This window comes from Suricata suricatta, chromosome 7 (genome assembly GCF_006229205.1).
Source record: "Suricata suricatta isolate VVHF042 chromosome 7, meerkat_22Aug2017_6uvM2_HiC, whole genome shotgun sequence".
NCBI classification, from domain to species: Eukaryota; Metazoa; Chordata; class Mammalia; order Carnivora; family Herpestidae; genus Suricata; species Suricata suricatta.
In genome coordinates this window covers 87,993,789-88,018,548 of record NC_043706.1, presented here as the reverse complement: position 1 = coordinate 88,018,548, position 24,760 = coordinate 87,993,789, and the positions used below count along the sequence as shown (strand labels likewise).

Below are 24,760 nucleotides of genomic sequence, written 5' to 3'. Positions count from 1 at the left end.
GTACTTCGGCAGTTAATTTTTAATTTAATTAGATGTCAGCGATTTAATTATTCAACTTCTCTGAGTTTAAAAAAATACAGAGATTTTTCATCTTTTGTTTTTTTTTTTGTTTTTGGTCACTTCTCATTTACATGGTTTCCTCTTTTTTTTTGCTTTAAAACAAAGTTCTGTTAGGATGTCAACATCTAAACCACAACATTACTAATTGTTGGTATTGAACCTACCTCCCCCTCTCCTTTTGCTGAATTAACAATGCACAAGGAATTCGTAAGTTGGACATGAATTAAACTTCAAATATACTATTAGTAAACACTATACAGTCTTATACAACCCTATGAATATAGTCAATATCTACTCATAGAAAAAGTAAAGATCATGACTGCTGCTTCTAGAACTGCTACTTTCCTCATTTAAACTGCTATAAACCTAGAGATTACATTACAGCTCAGTCCAGCTTTTCCTACATCTGTGTAGTTCATCACTGAGTTTGTGTCTTCTTTTCTCTAAGTGGTTGGAAAGTGGTCATCCTTGATGACCTAGAAGGATTCAGGAAGTGTACTTCCCTTAATGCAATGAGCATATCGTGCATTCATTTACACATACAAGAGAAAAATGAAAGTCAAAGCTGAAAGTAAAATGGACATAATTTTAATGATTTTTTTTAAATTTTGTGCATTGGATTCAAACAGCAAACTGTGTGCACTCAACTGTTATCACAATGTTGTCAAGAGGTCTGTGTCTTTTACCATTTTACACACAATTGTTCATTACAGTATGTTATCAGCCTCGTGGAAACCAGGGGTGTGGCATGGTAAGCAGTGGTGGTAGTGCACCTAGCTTTTACATTATCTAACTTGAAAATATTTCTCTTCTATGATTCCTTTTTTTCTTGATAAAAATAGTTTTCACCAAACGTTGGTGGTGCACACGCACTACCATTCATGCTTGACATCACACCCCTGACAGGAACACATGTTCTTATTTTGTTGATAAAAAGTATTACAAAAATTTCCATACAAAAACTATTTTCATAGAAATCTTGCATTTCCACAAATAAACCTGAACATTTTTTTGAAAAAAACTGCTCAAGAATTTTGTTCATTTAACATTGTGACTGTATTGATAAATGCAGTCCGCTTCAAAATTCTCCACACATACTTTTCTATAGATGAACAGTCCCCTTTCTCCTTTCACCGAGATCTGCCCAGGCTCCATCAAGTTCATTTAGAGCAGAAACGAGGATTTAGATGAACATATCTGAATGTTAGAATGAAAGCTTCAGTCTTCCACATAACCATCGGTACTCAGCCCTCTTTTACGACTTAAGACATAGATTGCAAAACAGCATCCTTTTTCATTCAGAATCTTTGAACCAACTGTTGCTCTTTTATTCTGGGTATGGGATTGGGGAAAGGGTGGAAGGGGATAGGTAGGGATCTGGTAGAGCTTTATGTTAAATCTCCTGCTTTAGTAAATTTTAAAAAACATTATTGCCTTGGAAATTGACATTTCTATCTCAATCAGTGACACAGACTGTCAAAAGAAAGAAAGAGAAAGAAAGAAAAACACTGATGAATATCTGCTTTATATTCCACTTGCCATGAAATTCAGATTTGTTTTGCATTACATTTTTTTCACATCCTATAAACACATATCGTCTGTTCAGATGATCATTATACTGAGTGGCGGGGGGCTAGTAACATCATCACCTCTATTACCTGGGTGTCAGAAGACTGTTTCTTGTATCACTACAGTTTTTGCTGATTCCAAGTATTTTTATTCTTTAATGATTTTTTTTACTGGTTACCCTTGGGGCATCGATTTTCCACCTCCTGGCAACAGTTGGACTTCAAAAGGAACCTGTAATTTCCTACTGGACTGCATTTGAAACCAGCCACAAAATGCGCATGTCACATTCACTCAGAAGAAGGGAGGAACCCATGATAAACAGTGTAACCCAGTGTAACTTGGTTGATCCGTGATGCTTGCAAATCAAGTCTGATCATTGCAACTGCTTAGATCACAGAGTCTCTAGTTCATAGACACAGCGGCATGAGGTAACTCATTTTATTTTGCACAGGTTGCATATTTCCACAGGAAACATTCTCGCTAAATTGTTTGGAAAAAAGACGACAGTTTGTGCTTGGGTGTTTGGCCTCCCAGCTTTACGCCATGGTTTCTTTACCTGGCAACCTTCTGTCGTTAAATGTGTGCATGTTGATGACTTCTTCTGTTTTCACAATAACTGGGGCCTGTGGCTTGTGTTTTAACCGACGCTGGCACTTCAGGGACACCCTCAGTTCTTCCACCATGGCGCTACAGAAGGACCTCTATGAACAACACAGAGAATAAAATATTACAAAACAGATACACTGCATTATGCCCAGACATAATATAAAAATCATTTTCAACAGACTTGTCAAAAGAAGCCTTGATGGTTTGAAAAATTTCATTAAGAAGGTTATAACAGTTGTTGCACTTTTAATAAACAACTCATGATAATACAAATATTTTTATCAAAGTGGGCTGGTTTAAAGAAAATCTCCACCTGATAGTGAAATTAACTGCCAACAAGGAATGCATAGAGTACGTTTTGGTTGAATAAGATTTTCAGATGCAAAATTGTTAACATCATAAATTAGAAATCTACCTTAAAATTTAAATACAAACACAGATACACAAATCAATAGCCAGAAATCCATTCTTGATTTTTTTAAAAAATCAGAAGAAATATGCTATCTTTTAGGTCACAACATGAAATATGAAAATTTTCTTTAAACATTGATTCCTAACTGTGCATCTCAAAACAGAACAAAAGTAGTATGCACACATTTAGACATAAAAAACATGGAAAGTAATTTCTGGTATTCATTATATTTTGGTGTGATTATGCCTATAAAGCTTTGGATGATGATTACAAACAGATATGATTTAATCATGAAATGACAAACTGTAGCACATTAAAAATACATCAACAAATATTAAATTTTTTTGTCAACATAGGCTTCATAACTGAGCACTGGCAAATAAGTTAATCGATAAAGAAAAATATGACCCTATACATATTATTTTTAATTTCCATTTCATTGGCAATAGATTTTGTTAGAAATTCTGTGTATCTGGGGCGCATTATTACACATTTCTCACAATTCCTATTACAGCGTCATATATGTGAAACAAAATTTTGTTAGTCTCCCTCCCCAGTTATTTGAGATACACATGTATTAGTTACATATACATCAGAATCATGGATGAGTTTCATATTGTAGTTGGAATTCAGATGGGCTGACTTAAGCTCTTTCTGTGTAAGAACTAAAATTATGGACAACAAATATGTGGACAAATATGAAAAACTTATACAATTCCTAAAAGTGATATGAAAACATAGTGAAATAAACCTAATAAAGTTTGTGTCTGAAGACATTTTTTGCTTTAGATGCTGCTTTTTTGTTTAACAGTTTAGGCTCATTCCAAAATAATACAGGATAAAATATTTAATACCACATATGTGCCTTATGTTTTTAAAAATATTTTGCATGCACAATCTTTTGTGTCATTCAGACTAATACTTTGGATTAAAGTAGGCATCTCTCTGACAGAAAACTGATTCAGAGAAAAGGCAAATCACTTTCTGCAGCTCATACCTGAGACTCCAGCAAGATATCTCAATCCCAATTTTGTGATTTTTGACCCTGCCTTAGTATCTTCCTCATTCTTGGATATATCCTCATTTCTCTTCTATGGGTTCCTGAACAGTTTCCTTATTGTCTAGGCTACCCTTCCCCAAAGGCTCAGAAATAACAGAAAAATCTATTTTTAAACCACTTATTAATAGCATTTCCTTGTCCAACAAACAGGTAAAATCCAAACCTCCTGTTTTGTTTTGTTTTTCCCATCATGACTTCTAGGATTCATCTTTTCTCCTTCCTCCTCACCTTTCCTGCTCCATTTCTTTTTTTCTCTACACACACTTTTCTCTGCTTAGACCTCAAGGATTTTTCTCCTTTGCTTCTTGCTTAGTACCCTGCAGAGTTCTTTCAACCTTCATATCAATCCAACTTTATTCCATATCTCACGACATGACTCACATTTTCACTTATTCATAAATCACTTTCCAAATGACCAGAATCATTATTTTCACTCAATTCGGTTTTGTCCCTCCAGTATTTTGCACTCATTGTCATGTTTTCTATCTGGCCTCACTGTCTCCTGTGTATCCCTCTCACTAAACTGTAAAGAGCAGAAATCAAATTCTCATGGCAATGACTGAACACACATCTAATCTTTAAATGTTGACTGAATTTTAACAATAGCTACATACGCCCCTAATATTTGAATTCTAATTTAAGGTGTGTTTAATTCTATTGCTTAAAATTTTTTTCAGAAGCTTAGTAAAATACATGTATATGAGTTATCTGATTAATCAGGTAAAACTTTGGCATTTGTTTAATAACATTAAATTACTAAAAATATTAATTTATTAGTACTTGTAATGGACGATGATTAAATGTGACACATGAGTTTTCATTAACTACAGTTACTGCCATGCATTATTTATAATGTGTTAAATTATACAGTTCAGAAGTTCATGAATTATATTTCTATTAAAGGATTTATATGACACTGACAGCCAGTAGATGGACACAGTGTTTCTCGTTGCTTAATACCTACTATTAGATGTACTTATTAAGAACATGATGATAATGATGATGAAGATGGTGATGATGACAACACTGTAGAAATGGAAAAATCTGACTCCAAAAGGGGGAAGGATACATAGTCTTGAGGTAACTTAGTCTTGGCTCTCTGTTGAAACATTTAACAGAAGAATTGATTAGATAATAAAACAAGGTCAGAACCTGATGCCATTGACACTTTAAAATGTTCTAGGATGTGAAAAACGTTGAATTGTTTGAAATAAGCTTTCATTTAAAATGAATTAATTTTGCAAATGCTAAATAAAACCCTCTTCTTGGCAAACTTGATTTTTAGACATTTTGAATATATTAGTTTCAAAAAATAATGGAATAGATATATTTTTTTGTCCATACTAAAAGAGTGTCTTAAACAACTGATTTCGTTTGGGAAAAAATTCTTATAAATATACATACCCATTCAACTATGAAATGACTCAATGTTGTTTCTAGTAAGTTAAAGAGTAAACTGTATTTAGTACCCTACACTTAACTTCAGACTACAAATAAAGGCATATAAAACTCTTTTAAGTACTTTTATATAACATTTATAACGTTGAGTAATATAAAATGTAGGTTTAAAAAGCCTGCACCAACCAAAAACCACAATACCATCATCTTTTATATATTAAAATTATCTTAAATAAATTATATTTACAAATTCAGAAGTTCTTAAAATTAAAAGCATGTGACCCCCACCATTACCATTTTAGGCTTTATCTAGTCTACTTAGCTATTAGAAAGTGAACATTTTAATCAAGCAGCCTTTAAACAACCAACCAATAACTTTGATTATTTAATGTCGAATTACTATTTTACAAGTTTCTTCTCTGAATGAGTTGTATTTTACGAGTTCTTTTTGAACTATCAGTATAATTTACATAAAAATAGTTTGGTTTTAGGTTATTAATAAAGTCACCATGAACCATGGGTTCTCTTCTCACTTGTAGAATGTTTCTAATCCTTCACAAAATGATGAGAGAAACACAGACTGGAACAAGACTTCGGAATCCACATGGGAAATTTAAAGAATTTAATGATATAATAAAGTACCATTCACTTGTGGCACGGGGGCCAAAACCTATTCTTTACTTTTTTTTAAAGCTTTAGAATGCAAATTCCATATCATTGTCTATGTAAGAATCTGAAGTTGAAAATGCAGAAATGATTGTGAATAATAATTGTTTCTCTGTGCTGTATGTTGCCAAAAAATTACTATGTCTAACTTTTAAATAAAGTTCTAATGTCCTTCAAGAGGCAATCTATCTTTCCTACTTCATATAATCATTAAAACTTTAAAGATGCCTTTTTATTGAAATATGAAATAAGGCTTTGGAAAACCCAAATGCACTTAACAGGAGTTTCTTGACTTATAATAAAGAAGAAGAAAAGGGAGGGAGGGGGGAGGAGGAAAGGAGAAAGGAGAGGCCAAAGAAAGAACAAAAGAAAAAGAGAGAGCAATAGAGAGGGGAGGGAGGAAGTAGAGAGGGCGGAGGGTGAGGGAGGAAAGGCAGGGAGAAAGGTGGTGAGAGGAAGAGAAAGAAAACTTTGTTGTTTTTCAAGTTACTTCTCCTTAGAAATGGAAAACCACAAATTGTGTCATTAAAAAAGGTAAGTTTCTTAGGGTGAAAACAACAACGAAAATGTTTCTCCACATTAATATAACAGACTACAAAAAGAAAAAAGAAAGGCACAAGGATACTAACCATTATTAAAAACCTCTTTTAGTAACTTTCAAAAGTTTACTAAACAGTGTCTGGATGGTAGGGTGGCACTAACCAAATAGAAGATTCCTGAAAATGAAAATTTAAATCTTTGAGCTGTTAGCATGTATAATTGCATTTAAATTAGTAAAACTCATTATAAAATTCACTATATTTAATGAGGCAACCCGTATTTACACATCTCTAATTCTAGAAAGGATGAAGGTCTGGAAACTTTAAAAGTATAAAGGTGGCTATATTTACATTGTTTTTAAATAAACCTATATTTTTATTTGGAGTATAATAAGACAACATAAATAGTCCCCAGAATAAATGTTCCACGAATATCATTACTGATATATAGAATAATTTATTCTGAATAGCTTTACTTTCTAATTTACAGATATGTTTGTTTGATCACATGATATGCCAGAACTTGGCAAATCACATAGTTTTTTTAATATTAGAAATCTAGTTGCAAACATGTTCCACACTAGACACTGGCATAAACTTCATTTTTAAGTTAATACCTTTATATTTATCAATGTCTTTTTTAAAAACAGCAGCTTATGAAAAATAACCAATTTGAATTTTTAAATTTTGAAGCTTGTCACTTTCAAGCTGAAAATATGTTGTCATTTATCACCCGGAGAAGAAAAATCATAAAAAATTATACAGTACTATCAAATCTATATTTAGTATTTATTTTTAAGTAGAAAATTCTTTTATGTGTCTTGATGTCTATTCTTTGATAGTATAAATGATATTCTAATATTCATTCAGAATAACATCCAACCATTTTTGCATATTTGAAATTTCCTACTTGAAATCCCATCAAAACATCTTCAAGCTACTTCTATCAGATTTGTAGCTCAATATTCTACTATATACTAGCTTATATAAAGCAAACTGCTTTTTTTTAATGTTTTATCTAATTTTGAGAGAGAGAGTGTGTGAGTGGGGGAGGAACAGAGAGGTTGGGGGGACAAAGGATCCCAAGAGGCCTGTTGCACTGACAGCAAAAAATCCAATGTGGGCTCGAACTTGAGGACCAGGAGATCATGACCTGAGCCAGAGTCAGAGGCTCAACCAGCTGAGCCACCCAGGTGTCCCTAAATTGTTTTCTTTTGTGTTTGTCCTTTAAATTGTTTGTTTTCTGGGGGCTCCTGGGTTGCTCAGTTGATTGAGTGCCCAATTTTAGTTCAGGTCATGATCTCACAGTTCAGGTTTGAGCCACATTGGGCTCTGTGCTGACAGCTCAGGGCCTGAAGTCTGCTTCGGATTCTGTGTCTCCCTCTCTCTGTCTCTCCCCAACTTGTGCATGATCTCTCTTCTCTCAGAAATAATAAATGAATACACTTAATGAAATAAAATAATAAAATAAAATAAAATAGTTTGTTATCAGATTATGGATAACCAGTTTGTCTCAGACAGTTCTCTGATTAATTTCTGATGCTGTAGGCCATTTGACCAAGAAGTCTAAGTCATATATAGTAAAGACAAACCCAAACAGTCACCGTAATCCTTGCATAAAATTATCTTATTAATAGCAAATCAACTAAATAATAACTAAATGGAATAAAAGTATAAAGAATATAATATGCAATATTTCTATAAGTATTGGTGAATTAAGTGAAGAAAATAATTGTCATTTAATATGACACATTCCTTTTGATGTATACTCTTTTTAATTAACAGTATTTTCTAAATATCAAAGAGCTAATGCTATACACCAGAAGCATAAATTGACCTAAGGCTATATGAATGTAACAGTGAAGCAATGAGAGATGGAAAATGACTAGTTAAGACACTCATGTCAAAAATATATATAGCCACTTTGATCTTGATATTCAGTTCAAGAGCAGCTATCATTTTTTTAAAAAATTACGTTATTTAGATAAGCTTTGCAGCTGTCAGACAGGACTTTTTACATGCAGTTTCTGTAGTGATTTTATTGCTTAATCATTTTAATTTTACAGCTAGAGAAACTCAAAGTCAAGAAGTTGTTATCTACAGAAGGTTATACATGTAACTGGTATCAGAACTAAAAGAAGAATGCCATTCTCTTGACTACCATCCTACGAATGCTTTATTACATTAGCTTGCTTCATTAAGAGTGAGTGAATTTCAGTGGAGCCTTTTACCTGTACACTATTTCTAATAAATATTAATTTTTGAATAATAAGTAATAAATCAGACAAAAAATTATGGGGCAAAATGAAACACATTTTTTAATGAATAAAATGACAAAGCATCCTATGCTTTAGCCTGTATTATTTTACAATGATAAACTTAACCAAAGATTAAAATATTCTCAGAAACCTTGACTCTTACAGAAAGTTACTGAATATTTTTATACTGCATTTAGCAAATACAGTGAGACAGAAAAATGAAGCATCATTATACATTTTTGCACTTACCCTACTTAAGCTAGAAAAATCAGTAAATAAGGTCTGACAAGCTTCAACACCATATTAGTCAATATAACTATGAAATGCATTTTAAGAAAAAGCAATGTTAATCATCACATTCTTGCTAGTAGTCATACTCATACAATTTTCAACCAAACATGTAACATCTAAATACCTAATGCCTAATTATCGGAAAGTTCTCTCTTTTTAAGATCCAGAAGTTAAAATGATTCAACTTTATGAATAATAATAAATATATTATAGCAATAGCTGATTATTATATGCCAGACACATGCAATAACCTCAATGTATATTAACAGTTGTAATTTTCAAAGCACTTTATGATGTATTCATAACACATTTATTTGTTTAAGTGATGTATGGAAAGTTTAAGTCATTTTATCCAAAGTTGAACAAAGTTGAGAAGTGATCCCAAATCTTTCTTGATTTTTTTATTCCAAAGCACATGCTTAATTGCCTAAGAAGGTAAAATAACTATACAGTGCTTATGATTAAAGCCCACAGTCTTTTTATCTATTTCAAACTCCCACTGCACACATTCTACCAATGCAACTTCAGGAAGAAAAACTATTAGGAGAAACAGTTAAGTATGCTGCTTCCACTTGTGCAATATGACACAGCTTAAGTGGTGTGAGACAAGCCATCTTTGACTTTGGGAAACACTTGACCCTTGCGACACAACCTCATCTGCACAATATGGATAATGATAGTTGCACACTGCTCAGGGTAACGCTGTATTCAAATGAGACATTACTCTTTAGAAACTCTAAAGTCATTTCTAAAAATAAGGTAGTAAAATTATTACCAGTCAAGCTACAATTTTAAAGCATCATGTATGGGCTTAAATAGAGGATGGCTCATCATAAACAAATGACTTAAAAATCCTTTTGCTGATTTGAAAATGGGTTGGTGAATAGATAAAGATTGGCATCTCATTTTTAAGTATGATTTTATATTTATATTTTAAAACATATTTAAAAGCCATCCAGTTAATCTTTATTTAGGTCACTAATAGAAATGGAGAAATGGTCTGATCTCAGAAAAAAAGCAGTAACTAATGGAGTATTTGTCCAAAGTTTATTTGCAACTTTTAAATTTTGAATAGCAGCATTCTTTGTGGCTAAATTTTATTATGCTGAAAACTTACTTAGTGGTTTTAACTCCTAGAACATTAAATGCCATTAAAATTCCATGCATTAAATCAATGAAAAACACAGTTATTCTGTGGTTTGTTAATAGGCATTATTTGCAAAAGGTAAATACTGAAACAAAATCTGTACTGTTGATTTATATGAGTATTTGCACTCCTATACCTTGTTCAGTAAACGGCTTCTTTTAAAAAGCATTTCTCCTGATTGAACAAAATTCTGCAGCATTCTGAAAGGAACAATCTGTTTTCATCCTTCTGGTTCCATAAAAAACAGATTCAGTCAGCTTTGAAAAGTGTCTTCCTTATAACTACTCCTTCATCCAGGATCCCTAGTCTTGCAGCTTTATGCTAAACCACTCTGATTTTCTCTTTATCATTCCCCCAAATTGCATTGTTTCATTCATTTGGCCTTCTACTGTGAGTTACAACTTCCTCCTACATGTGTTATTTAACTCTAGACCGAAGAGCATTCTATGTGCTCTCAAAAAAAATTTTTTTAACTTTCAGTGTCTGGGAAAACATCATTATATAAAGATTATCTGGAGTATGTTACACAAGTGTTTTACAATACAAAGAACTACACATTGACTAAAATGAACTATATCCTGGAAAACAATACCTAGTAGTTCTTACAATGTACTTCACATCTTAAAGGAAACTTCAAATCAATACGAATTCAATATCTGAGCAATAATTTATATTTTTTTATTTCTCAAACATTTTTACTACATTTTGTTTATACTTAAATAATAAAGAATATTTTTGCTGCTAAGACTTTTCATGTCAGGAAACTCAAAGATTCATTTCAAACTGTTCAATAAAAACAATTTTTACAGACAAATACATTTTCAATTGCACAAGAAAATATTTCTGTATATAAATCAGACAAAAAAATTAAACTATGTAGGTTATATACTATTCTTGCTAGAAATCAAAAGTAGTCAGAATTATGTACATCTTTTACATCTTGTAAAAGAGGACATCTTAAAATATTTAAGAAATGATGAGTAATTTTAAACATAAATTAATTGTCATAAAATAGTTTAATGAAAATTAAAATTATTACAATCACTTCTAATTCATGCTTACAAAATCAATATGCTATAATACATACTACCAGGCAAAACAAAATTCTGTATATTAAGTAGCTTCTTTTCAGTTATACAGTAAGACTTAGAGAGAAACAGGACTTTCAAACATATCCACATAACCTGAAATGCATGGATAATTGCCTCAGATGCCCAACAGTACCTTGGATTCTTACTGAATGAAACTTAAGAAGTAATATTTTTAAATCAAGGAAAAGGTAAAGCAAGGAGAAAGTCAGAAAATTCACATGTTGATTAGTTACTTTTTCAGAGATATTCAGGAAAGAAAAACTCTTTTGAGGATCTTTCCAAATGGTCAAGTTATACTTTGGAAAAAATCAGAAAAATACATTCATTCAAATTTAAAAGTTTTAATAAATGAGAAGGAATGTATCTTTGGTGTATTAATACTTGCAAAAAAATTAAAACCATGAAGTATTATGAAAATTGTAATACTCCATCTTGTGGTTATCTGAAAGGAATGCAATTTACAGTTTTGAATTTCTGAGGTCCATATATTTCAGCATTTTCTTCCAGTTTTCAATGTAACCTGCCTCTTTTAAAAATTATACTTTCTTATACTACCCTTAATTATCAAACAACTTGAAAATATAAAAAGTTATAGTCATCAAGACCTACTTGCTCCACTAATATTTTATAAAATATGTGCTATAAAAGACATTTTATTTTCAGCCTTAAATAATAATAATAACTATTAATTTTATTATCCTTATTGGGGGTAAGACTTGACATGGGAAGGTAATAGCTCTTCATAAATTTTTTCCATAAAGTTCATATTCAACTAAAATTGTGTGGGTATTGTATCTGGCAGCCTATTTAGATAAAGAGAAGAAATTTCTTTCGTTTTTTTTTAAATACTGGAATACTATAGCCTAAAGGAAGAAGGAAGAAAGTAGAGAAAGAGAAAGTAGAGAAGAAAAGAGTTATGGGATTATGAATAATATATCATTGCTTACATTCAATGTGCAAAATATAATTCATTTCATGATTAGCTCTCAGTAAATAATTCATTGAATAAATGAATGATTTTACAAATATTTACCTTATTTTTAAAATTTAAGATACGTAATTAAAGGCACAATTATAAGTGTAAGTAAATTGTGAATTTCTATATGTCCTCATGCATATTTCATGATAAAGTTGAGGAATTTTTTACAGTTAGTTTTAATAAATTAAGGTGCTAAATAGACTGTTTAACTAAATAAAATTTTTTTCTTAAGAAAATTAAAGAATAATTGAGCTCAAGAGCCTAATTTATCACAGTAAATAAAGTGGATCACTTTTAAGAAACCCATAAGTATTTGTTTTATAAATATAGTTCTGTTGAACTATATAGAAACATAGTTCATTTTTATTCTTCATGATACACTTTTTAAAACAGTTCAGTAGGATCATTTTCATTATTAACTTAAATAGAAAGATACAGGTAAATAAATAGATGATAGATCAGTCTACTTATGCCAACAGGCACTGTTTGGGACCTTGGATGCAAAACAAAAACACTAGATCTTTGTCCAAAGGAACTGAGAGTCTATTAGGGAGAGAGGCACCTATGCAGAGAAAGCTACAAATGAGTAAAATAGTGTGCTAAGGGGAATGGAGACGTGCAGAGGCTTCACAGAAGAAAGGTGTCTAGACTTAGTGATGAATGTGGTTTAAAATGGACAAAACACCTTTCCAGCTTTCTCAAAAGAGTAGGAAATGTTTTTGGAATTATGACAGTACCTGAAATCACCTAAGTAAAAAAAGTAAAATGTACATGTCATATTTTTTTTCATTGGACTAGGAAATGAAAATCTACCACCATCTTGCAGAAATAACTGTGTTCTGTACCCAAATCCATTATATCCTATTGATTCAAGAAAGCTTGCTGGGCACATTGATACCTCGTCTTGAATGCCTAACGTAAAAATACCTCGTGTGAGTTTGCCATACAGAAAAATGGTCAAGATTTGTTCAAGTAAAATGGGCAAGAATTTGAAAAAGAATTTGACATTGGAAAATTAAAGGTAATTTAGGAAAAATAAAGGTCTGGCTAAAGGTGCAAAGTGGAGAGAAACAAAAAATCAACATACAGTGGTAGACCGGGACAGATCCTGAAGTGCTTCATGTGCTATGCTAGGGAATTTGGATTCCATTATGGAAGCTATATGGAGACAGGGTGTAAAAGCATTGCGGACTAGGACTAATAATGCTCATGAGATATGAACATAGATGTTTCTTTCCAGTGTAATGTTTTTGGTCAAAAAGGGCACATTACTTTCCTTTTCCTACCTTTTTGACAAGGTCATACAGGACCATAGAAATTCAAGTCAGCTGGTTGATATGTGGAAAATTCAACTAAACTAGTTCTTTATAATAATATTAAAGAAGGTTGTTTTACAGATTTAAATCTCTAGATTCTTTGGTTTTTGTTTCTGTTTTTTGTTCCTTTTTTTTTAACAGAATGTTTATACATTAACTGTGCATTAAAGACATGGCCTAAGCAAATCATCTGACTAGTATACAAAGAGACAAGGGCAATAGAATACCACGTGTAAAGAGATTAATTCGTTTGCTTTATTTTAATAATGAGCTATAACTTTTATACATATGGAAGATCTGAGGTTCTAATTTGAAAACCCAAATTCTTTCTGTGTTTTTGGACTCATTTTAAGCATTAACTAACCCAGTAACACATTCATTGGCAGATTATAGAAAAATGGAAATTGATGAGTTAATATATTTTGTCTTTGATTAGTTCTTTGGATTAGATTTTAAAACTCATTTTGACACTACAAAAAGGATCATAACATAAAAAGTGTACTTAGGCTTACTCGTCGGTCACATCAGTGCAACAAATATTTGACTTAGCCAAGTCAGCAGATATAGCCATCCTGGATATTGTGGGAAAATAAATCATACGATTGTCTGGATTTTTCAAAATTTGAATTGGTTACTTTACCCACGGACAAAATGAGACTATCAAAATACTCTTTTATAAAAACATTATTTAGAAGTGTTAAATACTGCAGTCAAGTAAAGATATAGAAATGCTGTATCCAAAATTTTTATTTCAGAAAGGATAAGTAAATGCAACACAAATTACCAGAAACACAGGAAAACATTTTTGCTTTTCAAAAATAGTTTTAAAGGTGTAAGTGCTCAAAGACTATTTGCAGAATGTTTACCTTAGATTAATGTATGGTATTATTTTTAATTTCATATTTTTGCTCTTCATGTTTACTGATAAAAATTAATAAACCTTTTGAATATGAAAGAGAATATAATCTCACTGTTACATAAGGTCTAAAACTTAAGGCCTAAAAATTTTTCTATTAAAAACAAAAGAGGGGCCCCTGTGTGGCTTAGTCGGTTAAGCATCTGACTTCTACTCAGCTTATGATCTCACAGTTTATGAGTTCCAGCCCCATATGGAGCTCTGTGCTGACAGCTCAGAGCTTAGAGCCTGCTTCAGATTCTGTGTCACCCTCTCTCTCTCTGACCCTCTCTTGCTCACATTTTCTCTCTCTCAAAAATAAACAGACATTAAACAAATTAAAAAAGGTCTTTATATACAAAAAATAAATGAAGTGCCAGAAGACTTAAGTATTTCATGTTTAGAGCTATAAATTTACATACAAAACATGTTATGTACCATCTGAAAGAGAGATTTTTCTATAAATATCCTTTATATTTATAGAGCCGAGGAAAATATAGCACTAGAAATATATAATTTGAATGAGATTCACAAGTTTCTCAAGAATGGAACATAAAGACATTTGTACAAAAGATTAAATATATTAAGATCCCCATAAAAATGCAGTAGTCTCAGGTGTATATATATTCTTCTAAAGACTCTGGTGCAGAGGAATAAAGAACTTACTAAAAGTAACATTAAGTGGCAAGAAAGGAACCACACTATTTTCACATATTCACTAGTTGAGAAAATTAGCTGTTATTTCCACAATGCAAGATTTTTTTTTCCATTAGAAATTTATTGGACTAAAAATCTTCAAATAAAAATTTCATTTACCCTCTAACTTGAAACTGTTCTTCAGAATTGTGTTTTAAAATGCTTTTTATCTGTAGAGAAGTACTTTTTCCTTCATATTACAATTTCTGAGTTTTGCTTCTTCCATTAACTAATTATATTCCTCCATTAAACTAACTGCAAAGAACTTCAAGCAGCCAGTCTCTTCTTTTTCAGGCTTTAATAAAAGGAGAAATAGCCACTTGTTCTGAAGTTGGCTTCGATTTAAACACACGGTGTTTAAATTAAAAAGCACAAAGCTGATCTTGATTCTTTCTGTGAACCTTTGTTAGATAATGAATGGCAGAAGACAATTAGCGGTCACCGTTCTAAGCACTACTCTTGGTTGGAAAGATCGAAAATAGTTTGTTTTATTATAACAACAATTGCTTTACATTGTAAAAAAGTGACATTTACCTTTTCCAATTGAGCGTTTTTTTTGGATTTGTATAAAAACTCTCCCACTGCCACAAAAACGGAAAGCACCAGGCCGGCCGCCAGAACAATGAAGATGCCACCAATGTTTTGAACCCCCAGGGCACTGGCCTCTTTGCTCTCTTCCTCGGGACAACCATTGCCCCGCCACCACTTCTCCTTCATCATGTGCAGCTTGCCTTCCTCTTGCAGCTGAAGAATTGCTATGGTGATTTTGTCTCTGTACGGAGAGCCTAAGAAGAGAGAAGATATGTTAACTATTTCAAGACACCCGGGGTTTTATAATTAAAGGTTAACATGATAAGAGAGGACAGAACTTTTCCCAAATGCTCCACAGTAATCTCATAGTTGTGTTCGACAGAAAAAACAACTGAAAAATGACAAAGAACAGACATTTAATAAGATAAGTAAGTAACAGGATAAAGTAGTGCCTTTCTGCTTTTGAACGATAAAATAAAACTTGTTTTGAAGGAAGAAAATGTCTTTTAAAAGGCAGACAATTCAGAGCACTGGAAAATACTAAAACAGAGGTAGAAACCTAACAGAGAGATTGTAGAGTGCCAGGATAGTTAGCTAATATTTAGGAATCATTGAAAAAGAGCATTCATAAACCTATTCTATTCTATAATCTCTGTTTTTAGGAAAGTTGTGGGGGGAAATTTTGTTTCCCATAATTAAGTGCAATAATTTAAGGCAATTATGATTAACAAGCTGTATTTAGGGGTAGCTGATACTTTACAAATAATAGGTAATCATTTCTAATTTTTTATTTTATATGAATAACAGAAATAATAGGCTTATTTAGTATTTAGTACTGACATGGATCATTCAAAAATCATCATGGCAAAGCATTGTAAGATTTTTTGGTAGTTTATAGTATAATGTTCGACAGAAAAAAACAACTGAAAAATGACAAAGAACATACATTTAACAAGATAAGTAACAAGACAAAGTAGTGTAAATGAAATTTAGTATTTATGTTAATGGGGCTAATGGGGGGGTCATCTGTATTCGCCATCATATAGTAAGTAATAACTTTTCTCATTGGTTGCCCTGAAGCATAGAGTAATATTGAACTACATGCATCTTTCAACACCCATCCCAAGGAATCGGTTTTACTTCTTTTTCCCACTCAGAAATAGCCTGTATCTAAAGTTTCATTTTCTTTCCTCAAATACTATACTGTACATTCCCTTTTTCTGCATCTACTCATTCATAAGTTTTTCTACTTACATAAAAATACTAATTTTAGTTTGTATTCAATATTGCCTGTATTACCTTTTTTTTACTTAAATATACCTACAGGGACCTATACTGAAATTTTATTTTTGCTAAGACTGATTAAGAAACCTCTTCAGGAAAATTTTCTGCTGGAAGAGGGATACCACTATATATCTTGTTTTTACTTATTTAATATAACAAGACCAATTCAGCCTCACTCTCTATTAATTAGCAAGAATAGTCAGGCTAAAAGCAGAAAGACAAGGGAAATCATAGGAAGAAAGTAGTCTGTTGAAAAAGTTGGAGCAGTGAAGATCTACCAAATCCATGTGTAACGATAATGCTTCTATACAACATTTTCCCAGCTTTCCTAAAAAGGGGACATTCTGCTTTCTCATATATAGAACTCAAATATTTTTATTTCCACTGTACAATTAATTCCTCACAATAATAATTCTGCCTCTCAGCTTCTTTGCTGTGCTCTCTTCCAAATGCCACTTTGATGAACATGTTTAGTTTAAAATCAGTCCCTCAAGCCACTTTGGGTCTCAATGGATGCCCCCTTCTACTTCGATCACTAACTGGACACTCAGCGTCGGTCTATTTATTTATTATTATTATTATTATTATTACTACTGTTAGTAGTAGTATTAATATTAATATTATTATTATTATTTACCTGTCAGGATGTGACTTATTTTCCTATATAGATTATAAACTCTCTGGAATAGATTATATTTATCTATGTATATATATACCTATCACCTATTTCTGTCATCTATCATCTACCTCACTTCTCAATATTTTCTCACATACTAGGCTCTCAGCAAATATTTCATATTACAGACAGCATAATATCTGACTCAGGCATTCCTTACGAAGAGTAACAACCTAGTACTTTCAGTCCCTCTGACATGTATTAAAAAACCATAAGTTAGGGCCATCTGTTTGGCTATCTAGTTTTCATTAATTCACTGCATCTAACCTAGCATCAGCTTCAAAGTCGTTCTTTGAATTGCCATTCTGATTAACCATGTATATTCTCTGCAAAATATATATTCAATTGAGGGGCAAAAATCTCCTTTTGGCGGGATTGCAGCTTATCAAATATGTCTTTTAATTAGAAATATAGCATCTGATGCCAACTTTGTGCTGATAGAACTTGTGAAAATGGCCACATGTGACTAATATAAAATGTGATTTCAGGGCCCCTGGATGGCTCAGTCGATTGAGCATCAGACTTCGGCTCAGGTATTTGTGCCTTTGAGCCCCGCATCAGACTCTGTGCTGACAGCTCAGAGCCTGGAGCCTGCTTTGGATTCTGTGTCTCCCTCTCTCTCTGCCCCTCCCCCCTTCCTCTCCCACCCCCCAAAAAAACAAAAAAAAACCAAAAAAAAACATTAAAAACTTTTTTAAAAATATGGTTTCTTTTCTGGAAGTGCAATTGTAAGCAAAATTTGGGGTGACAGTGATTTGAAAAGTAGACTTTCAAATATGAAAAAGTCTTGATCTAGCTAAGTAATGTTTTGAGTCAGCTTCTTTCTCATCCTGAACAATATTGAAAGAATACTATTTTATTGCCAACCCACCATAACCATTAAACTGCATTAGGAAATTTATTCTAATATCTTCAAACACAATATCCTCGCCTACTTTCTCAAAATAAGTCAGACAAACAAAAGCAACCCAGTTTTCAATAAATGATAGATGCACTTTGATTTCTTGCTGGGCTGTGCTTCCTGTTTCTAGCACTTGCTGTAAACATAAAAATTCCCATTGCTAGCAAATCTCCCCTTACTTGTTTTCCAATATAAACATATAATGTGTAAATAGAATTTGGGTTAAATCAAAGCTACAAAGTTAATATACCTCATTTTGAGGTCTTTAACAAGATAATATAGGGAACATAATTGATGATGATAAATCCTTGCTATGTTTTACTTATCATTCCCTCACTGATTTAGTTTAAATAATTATTTTTTAAAGAAACATTTCAACAGTAAATTATTACTTCTTTTGGTACATCATTTGATATTTGATGCTTTTTGAGCAGAATTTCTATATAGGTACTAGTTGAAGTCACACATGGGCTGAAATTTCATCCTGTTGAAAAATCTCAAGGACACATTGAGATCAAGGAACAAAAGTATCTTTCATCCTCCTTGTGACATGAACAGCCATGCGCTTAGCTCTAATGAAGTGAACAGCCATTAGTCAGATAGATAGAGCTTAAGTTTTGCCCAAACTCCAACCCAGCCTCAATCCATATGCTGGCAAGCCAGGAACCATGAGAACATTGAGTGGCAGCAAGAGAAACTGCAGTTGTACATGGCAAGGCTGTCTCCGAGGAAGATGTGTATTTTTACAGAAGTGTAAATTTACAAGAAGGCTTTAATATTGATTAGAAAACTACTGAGGAAATTGTTAAGACGCCTATTATAATGCATACTATTGTACATAAAAGTCAAACTTCAAATGCATAAGGGGACAGATAGACATAAATGAGTGAAGAAGTACTTTAGACAAAAATATCTGAAAAATTGCAACATCCCCAGTGGATAACTTTCAGCTCCAGTTTTGGTAAAACTCTACAAGAATTTCAACACAGGGTTGCCAGATTTTTTTATTTTTGTGAGAACACATGAAACATTCTGTCTAAAATTCTCTACATTAAAATGTTGGCAAATAAATCATTTTTTAAAAAAAAATCATGCAGGATATGCCAAATATTTCTTAGAGCTGAATTTAGCCTTTCAATTTTCACTTTGTAATGTTTGATTTTTGGGTGTTTTATATTCTTGATCACAATAAGATTTTCTTCAGTTATTTAAACATACAGTCCATACTGACAGAAAGAAACTGTTGTTTTTAAAATGTGTATGTGTGTTTACAGTTTGCAAAAAGATCCCATTTACCAGATAGAAAGGGCTTACAAAAGGAAGGAAGGAAGGAAGGAAGGAAGGAAGGAAGGAAGGAAGGAAGGAAGGAAGGAAGGAAAAGAAAGAATGAAAAATGAAGCCAACAAAACATGATTATTACATAGTGAAGTCCCTTAATCTATCAGATGTCTAAGACCTGTGGTTCAAAATGAGCACTTAGGAAGCACAGAGGCAGCCTCAAGTGATACATAGTAATAGTACATGCATGGGCATAAATAAAAACTAGAAATTCACCTATTCAGAATTTCCTCAATAAAAGAATTACTGTCTCCAAATGGCCCTAAATGTTAAATTTTAATAAAATAATTTTACATAAAATTATAATTTCATTAACTCCTTCCCAACAGATAGATTAAAAGTTCCTTAGGAAAATAAACAGTGATTATTATAAACAATTAATACAAATCCCACCAAGTATTTCAGAGCTAAATTGTTGGGCTTAGGAAATTGAGTTAATTCCTCTCTCCCTCCCTCCCTCTCTTCCTTTTCCTTCCAGCTCTTCATTCCTTTGCCTTTCCTCCTCATTTCTCATAAGTTTCTCTTTCTGTCCTTCTTGACTTGTTTTCTTGTTTCCTTTCCTTCTTTTCCTTCTCTTCTCTTCCCTGTTGCCCTTCCTTTCCCTTTCTCATCCTCCTCTCTTCCCTACTCTCCCTCCTTCCTTTTTTTCTACCATTCTAAAGTTCTTATTTGCAGGATGAAGGCCACATGTTATTATATATACTTGGTTCTAAGCCTGTACACAACATGTTGATCTGTTCATTTGATTGTCATTTTCATATTCTCTATAAACTCACAATTTTATGTACCAACGTTTTCCTTATCCCATTGCAAAGCATCTAGATGGCATAGAAATGATAAAATAAATGAGGTCAGCATTATGTTTAGTTTCTGAGCAGGCATATTGATTGATAAATAGCTTTTCTTTAAAGGTTGCACAGCAAGTTGTCTGATACTTGACATGCTTTAGTGTAATAGGCTAAAATCACTTTATCCATATACTGGTAATTTCCTATCCATACTGCCAAAATTTTCTTTACTTTCAAATCAGGCTGTGTATGCTTTAATCAAATACAAAGGTCAGAAACAAGATTACCCTTGCTTTGTATAAATGTCATTCTAAAACTCATGACACCAATATTTCCAATACTGAATTTTCCCCCACAGACTTCCTTTTTTGGTAAATGTACATCTACGTTTCATTTTTAAAGGATTCCTTGGTATATGCTTGAAGAATACTCCCTCACAAATACATTTCATATAAATTCACATTAAACAATATCGAAATACAAGCTTCCATCTGCTCATTAGAAAAAGGAAAAAATTAAAAACCAACAAACAAAAAAACCTTGCTTAGAATGATTATTACAGGGCCCCTGGATGGTTTAGTCCATTGAGTGTCTGACTCTTAATTTTGGCTCAGGTCATGATTGCAGAGTTTCTGAGACCAAGCTCCTAGTTGGGCTCTGCACTGACAATGTTAAGCCTGCTGGGATTCTCTCTCACACTTTCTCTCTGCCCCTCCCTTGTTCTCTCTCCCTAAATATAAATAAATTAAATAAATAAATAAGATGATTAAGTTATTTTTAAGGAAAGAAGTTTTCTCTGTATATCTATTAATGTCCCCTTCATTATTTTATTTTTATCTCAATTTGAAAAGCACCACCTTAGATTACAATAATTACTGCTCCTTAAAAATATTTTTAAATGTTTATTTATTTTTGAGAGAGAGGGAGACACAAAGTCTGAAGCAGGCTCCAGGCTTTGAACTGTCATCACAGTGCAGCACGTGGGGCTCCATCTCAGGAACTGCAAGATCATGACCTGAGCAGAAGTCAGATGCTTTATGGACTGAGTGAGCCACCCAGGTGTCCCCAATAATTACTACTTTTATTATATCAGTACTGTCCATCAACAAAATGTTCCCTGTTAGATCTTTCTACTTGTCCCTGTGTAGATATCTTCTTCCCTGTCTTTGAATTTACACATCATTACACCACAGCTCATCAAGTTGGATTTTCTTTTTTTGTATGCTTTTTCGTCTATTGTTCTATATGCTTCATGAAGCATCAGCTCATAAAAATTCATATCACACTGTTCGCCTTAAGACATGTCTCCACACCTGACTTTTGAATCTTTTATTAGCTACTTTTGAGCATCAGGAGTTATAACAATTATTTAAATACATGACTATATTAAAATTGATTAAAAAAACAATTTGAGGTGGCGGGAAAGTACATAGCCTTTGTACTTCCTAATAGCATTCAAATCTTTTTAACATTTTGTTAAAATCTGGGGAGACTGGCTAAGTACTGCTGTTTTTTATGACAAATCCTTTCTGTCCACTTCCTAGAGAACTTCAGTTTCTTTTGTTTTATATTTTATAGTTATCCAGATCATCATGATGATATTGTGTGCTGTGAATGACTGGTAGTTGCTCACTTTGAGTCTGGAAAGATATTTCTATGAAGTAGACTACTCATAATTTTAGATTTCTTCTAGCTGGTCATTACTCCAAGATATTATGTACTTTCTGAAATACAGCTATGAACATATATTGTGGATATGAGACTATACCATAATCACTAAGCATATTCTATTTCAAGGGCTTAACTCAAATAACTTAAAAAATTCCCTAATTATTTCTCTTATTTGGAAAGAATTTCATTTTCTTTTTTTTAAGTTTATTTATTTTGAGAGAGAGAGACAGAGAGAGAGAGAGAGAGAGAGGGAGTCAAGAAGGGGCAGAGAGAGAAGGAGAGAGGAGAAGAATCCCAAGCAGGTCCTGCACTGTCAGCACAGAGCCCAATGCAGGCTTCAAACTGATGAAACACGAGATCATGACCTGAGCTGAAATCAAGAGTCAGACACCTAACTGACTAAGCAACTTGGGTGCTCCTGAAAGAGTTTCATCTGATAACTGTTTCTAAGACATATACCCAAGAACTTGAACCCTTAAAGTGTTGACTTAAGACAAGGCTACTTGTCAGCTATTGGTAACCAAGCATTCATTACTGACCTTATTTCATCCATCATCTAGCATAATGCCTATCACATAACAAGCATTTGGCAAATGCTTTTTGAATAAAATATTCAATCAATTATATCAATTATGGGAGAGCCAAAATTAGTCAGGGTAGAACTTTTGATATTGGACATCTTTTAGGCTCTCATTAAAATCAGTAGAATAAGTATAGTCCATAAACAGATTTATTTCACACTTCTAATACTGACCATGTAGAATTAAGTTAGGGCAGCAAGTCAGTTTACAAGGGAAAAGAAATAAAACTAGTTAAGGAGAGGGAGGGAGACAAACCACAAGAGACTCTTGAATACTGAGAATGAACTGAGGGTTGATGTCAGGGAGAGGGGAAAATGGGTGATGTACATGGAGGAGGGCACTTGTTGAGATGAGCACTGGGTTTTGTATGGAAACCATCTTGACAATAAACTATATTAAAAATAAATATAAAAAAATAAAGAATTTCTTATTAAGTCCTTGCATTTAATCAACAACCAGCAATTTCCCTGGGTCAGTGCTTTAGTAAGTAAAAGAGTAGCTAGCCCAAAAGATCTGAGGGTGTCTGCTGGAACTCTCGACTTTTGTTCTTAAATTACAGTGCTGCTGGCAACGTGAAATTTTATGAAATGGCTCCCTGCTCCCTATGCTGAGATGAGTGCTAAGTGCCATAAATGCACAACAAATCTCAGGTGCTTTTAGAGCTGTATCTTTTTTCTACCAGCCTTTCCATCAAATCTTCCAATAAAGATAGAACTAGAGCACATTCTCTTAGAGCCTTTGCCTCAGCAGATGGTTTCTATTATCTCAAAAGACATTTTCCTTCCCATATTTGTTTTTTAAGAAGAGCTGAGACAAATTTTACATTTACATTTCATATTTAACTTTATATTGTGTTATTTCCAGTTTTACTCAATGTTTTTATTGACTTATTTTATTTATTTCCTATTTTATTCAGTCAATAATATTGTTAGACACTAGCATAGCATCATTGTTCCTTTTCTCTTAGAACTTGTCTCAGTTTGTAACTAAAATATACTTTCTGTGATTATTTAATGCTCATTTACCCTAACAAGTCATAACTTCTATAGTGACAGGGGTCAGGAAAATAACTCTTTTAAGCTGCTTTTTGTCTATGTTTCTTCTATTTTCTTTCTATCACATTCCTGTTTTAGGAAGGTATACATGAGAAAGAAAAATGATAGTAAAAGCATCCCAAACACACTTTGTTCATTTCTTCTAGATATAGAAGGTAAAATTAGGTATAAGATATCAGGGTCACGATGAAATGGAGCCAAAGATAAATGCATTGTTAAAGTAGAAATTAGAGAGGAAAAGTAAAAAAAAAAAAAAAAAACCAAAAAGCAGAGACTATATAGATGTAGGGAGCAAATATCAATATAGATATCAAGGGGATGTACCACCAAAGATATCATATAGTAAATTTTAAAGTACATATATTCAAAATCAATAACTGGCTTAAACTGGATAGAGGTTGTGTTTTTTTTTTTTTTTTCCCGTGCTGTAGACTTCAAAAGACAATGTCTTTATGACCTTTACAGAAAAGCAATGTAAATGTATTCTATTTGTTAGATTATTTGCACAATCCTCAGGAGAACATTCAAGTATCTAAAATCACAAAAGGATATGCTTATATGAGGCACAAAAAAGTCTATCAATAAAAATTCAAATTATAGAGTATGAGTGTTAGCCAGTTGCCTTTTATTCATATTCTGAATAGTCTCTAACTTATGTGAAAAGAATAAGAAGGGCAAATATTATCAGCATATAATGAAAAAGTAAACTCTTTTCACTGGTTCTGACATCTTTTATATATATTATTTGAAAAGTAGCTGGTGAAGTAGATTTGTGGTCACATTTCTTCTCTGGGTATTAAATCATGAAACTCTGACACTAAGTATGAAAACAGAAAGAGTTTTATACTGGAAACTCTGGCTTCCTTACAATTTTTCATCTGCATAGTAATCATTTGAATAATGGTAAGAATTGAAATGTCAGGAATACTTTCCTAACTACGATGTTATCATT

At 32.6% G+C, this 24,760-nt stretch overlaps 1 protein-coding gene across 1 annotated transcript in view; it reads right to left on the bottom strand.

Annotated features, from left to right (window-relative positions):
* Nucleotides 1-626: 626 nt before the first annotated feature.
* GRIK2 (glutamate ionotropic receptor kainate type subunit 2) overlaps nt 627-24,760 on the bottom strand; it is a 622,100-nt gene continuing 597,966 nt past the window's right edge. The window contains exons 16-17 of the mRNA XM_029945013.1: nt 15,518-15,768; nt 627-2,330 (exon numbers count right to left, since the gene is read on the bottom strand). Of these exons, the coding sequence (XP_029800873.1) occupies nt 2,166-2,330; nt 15,518-15,768 (416 nt within the window). The 3' untranslated portion in view covers nt 627-2,165. The remainder of the gene's footprint in view (nt 2,331-15,517; nt 15,769-24,760) is intronic.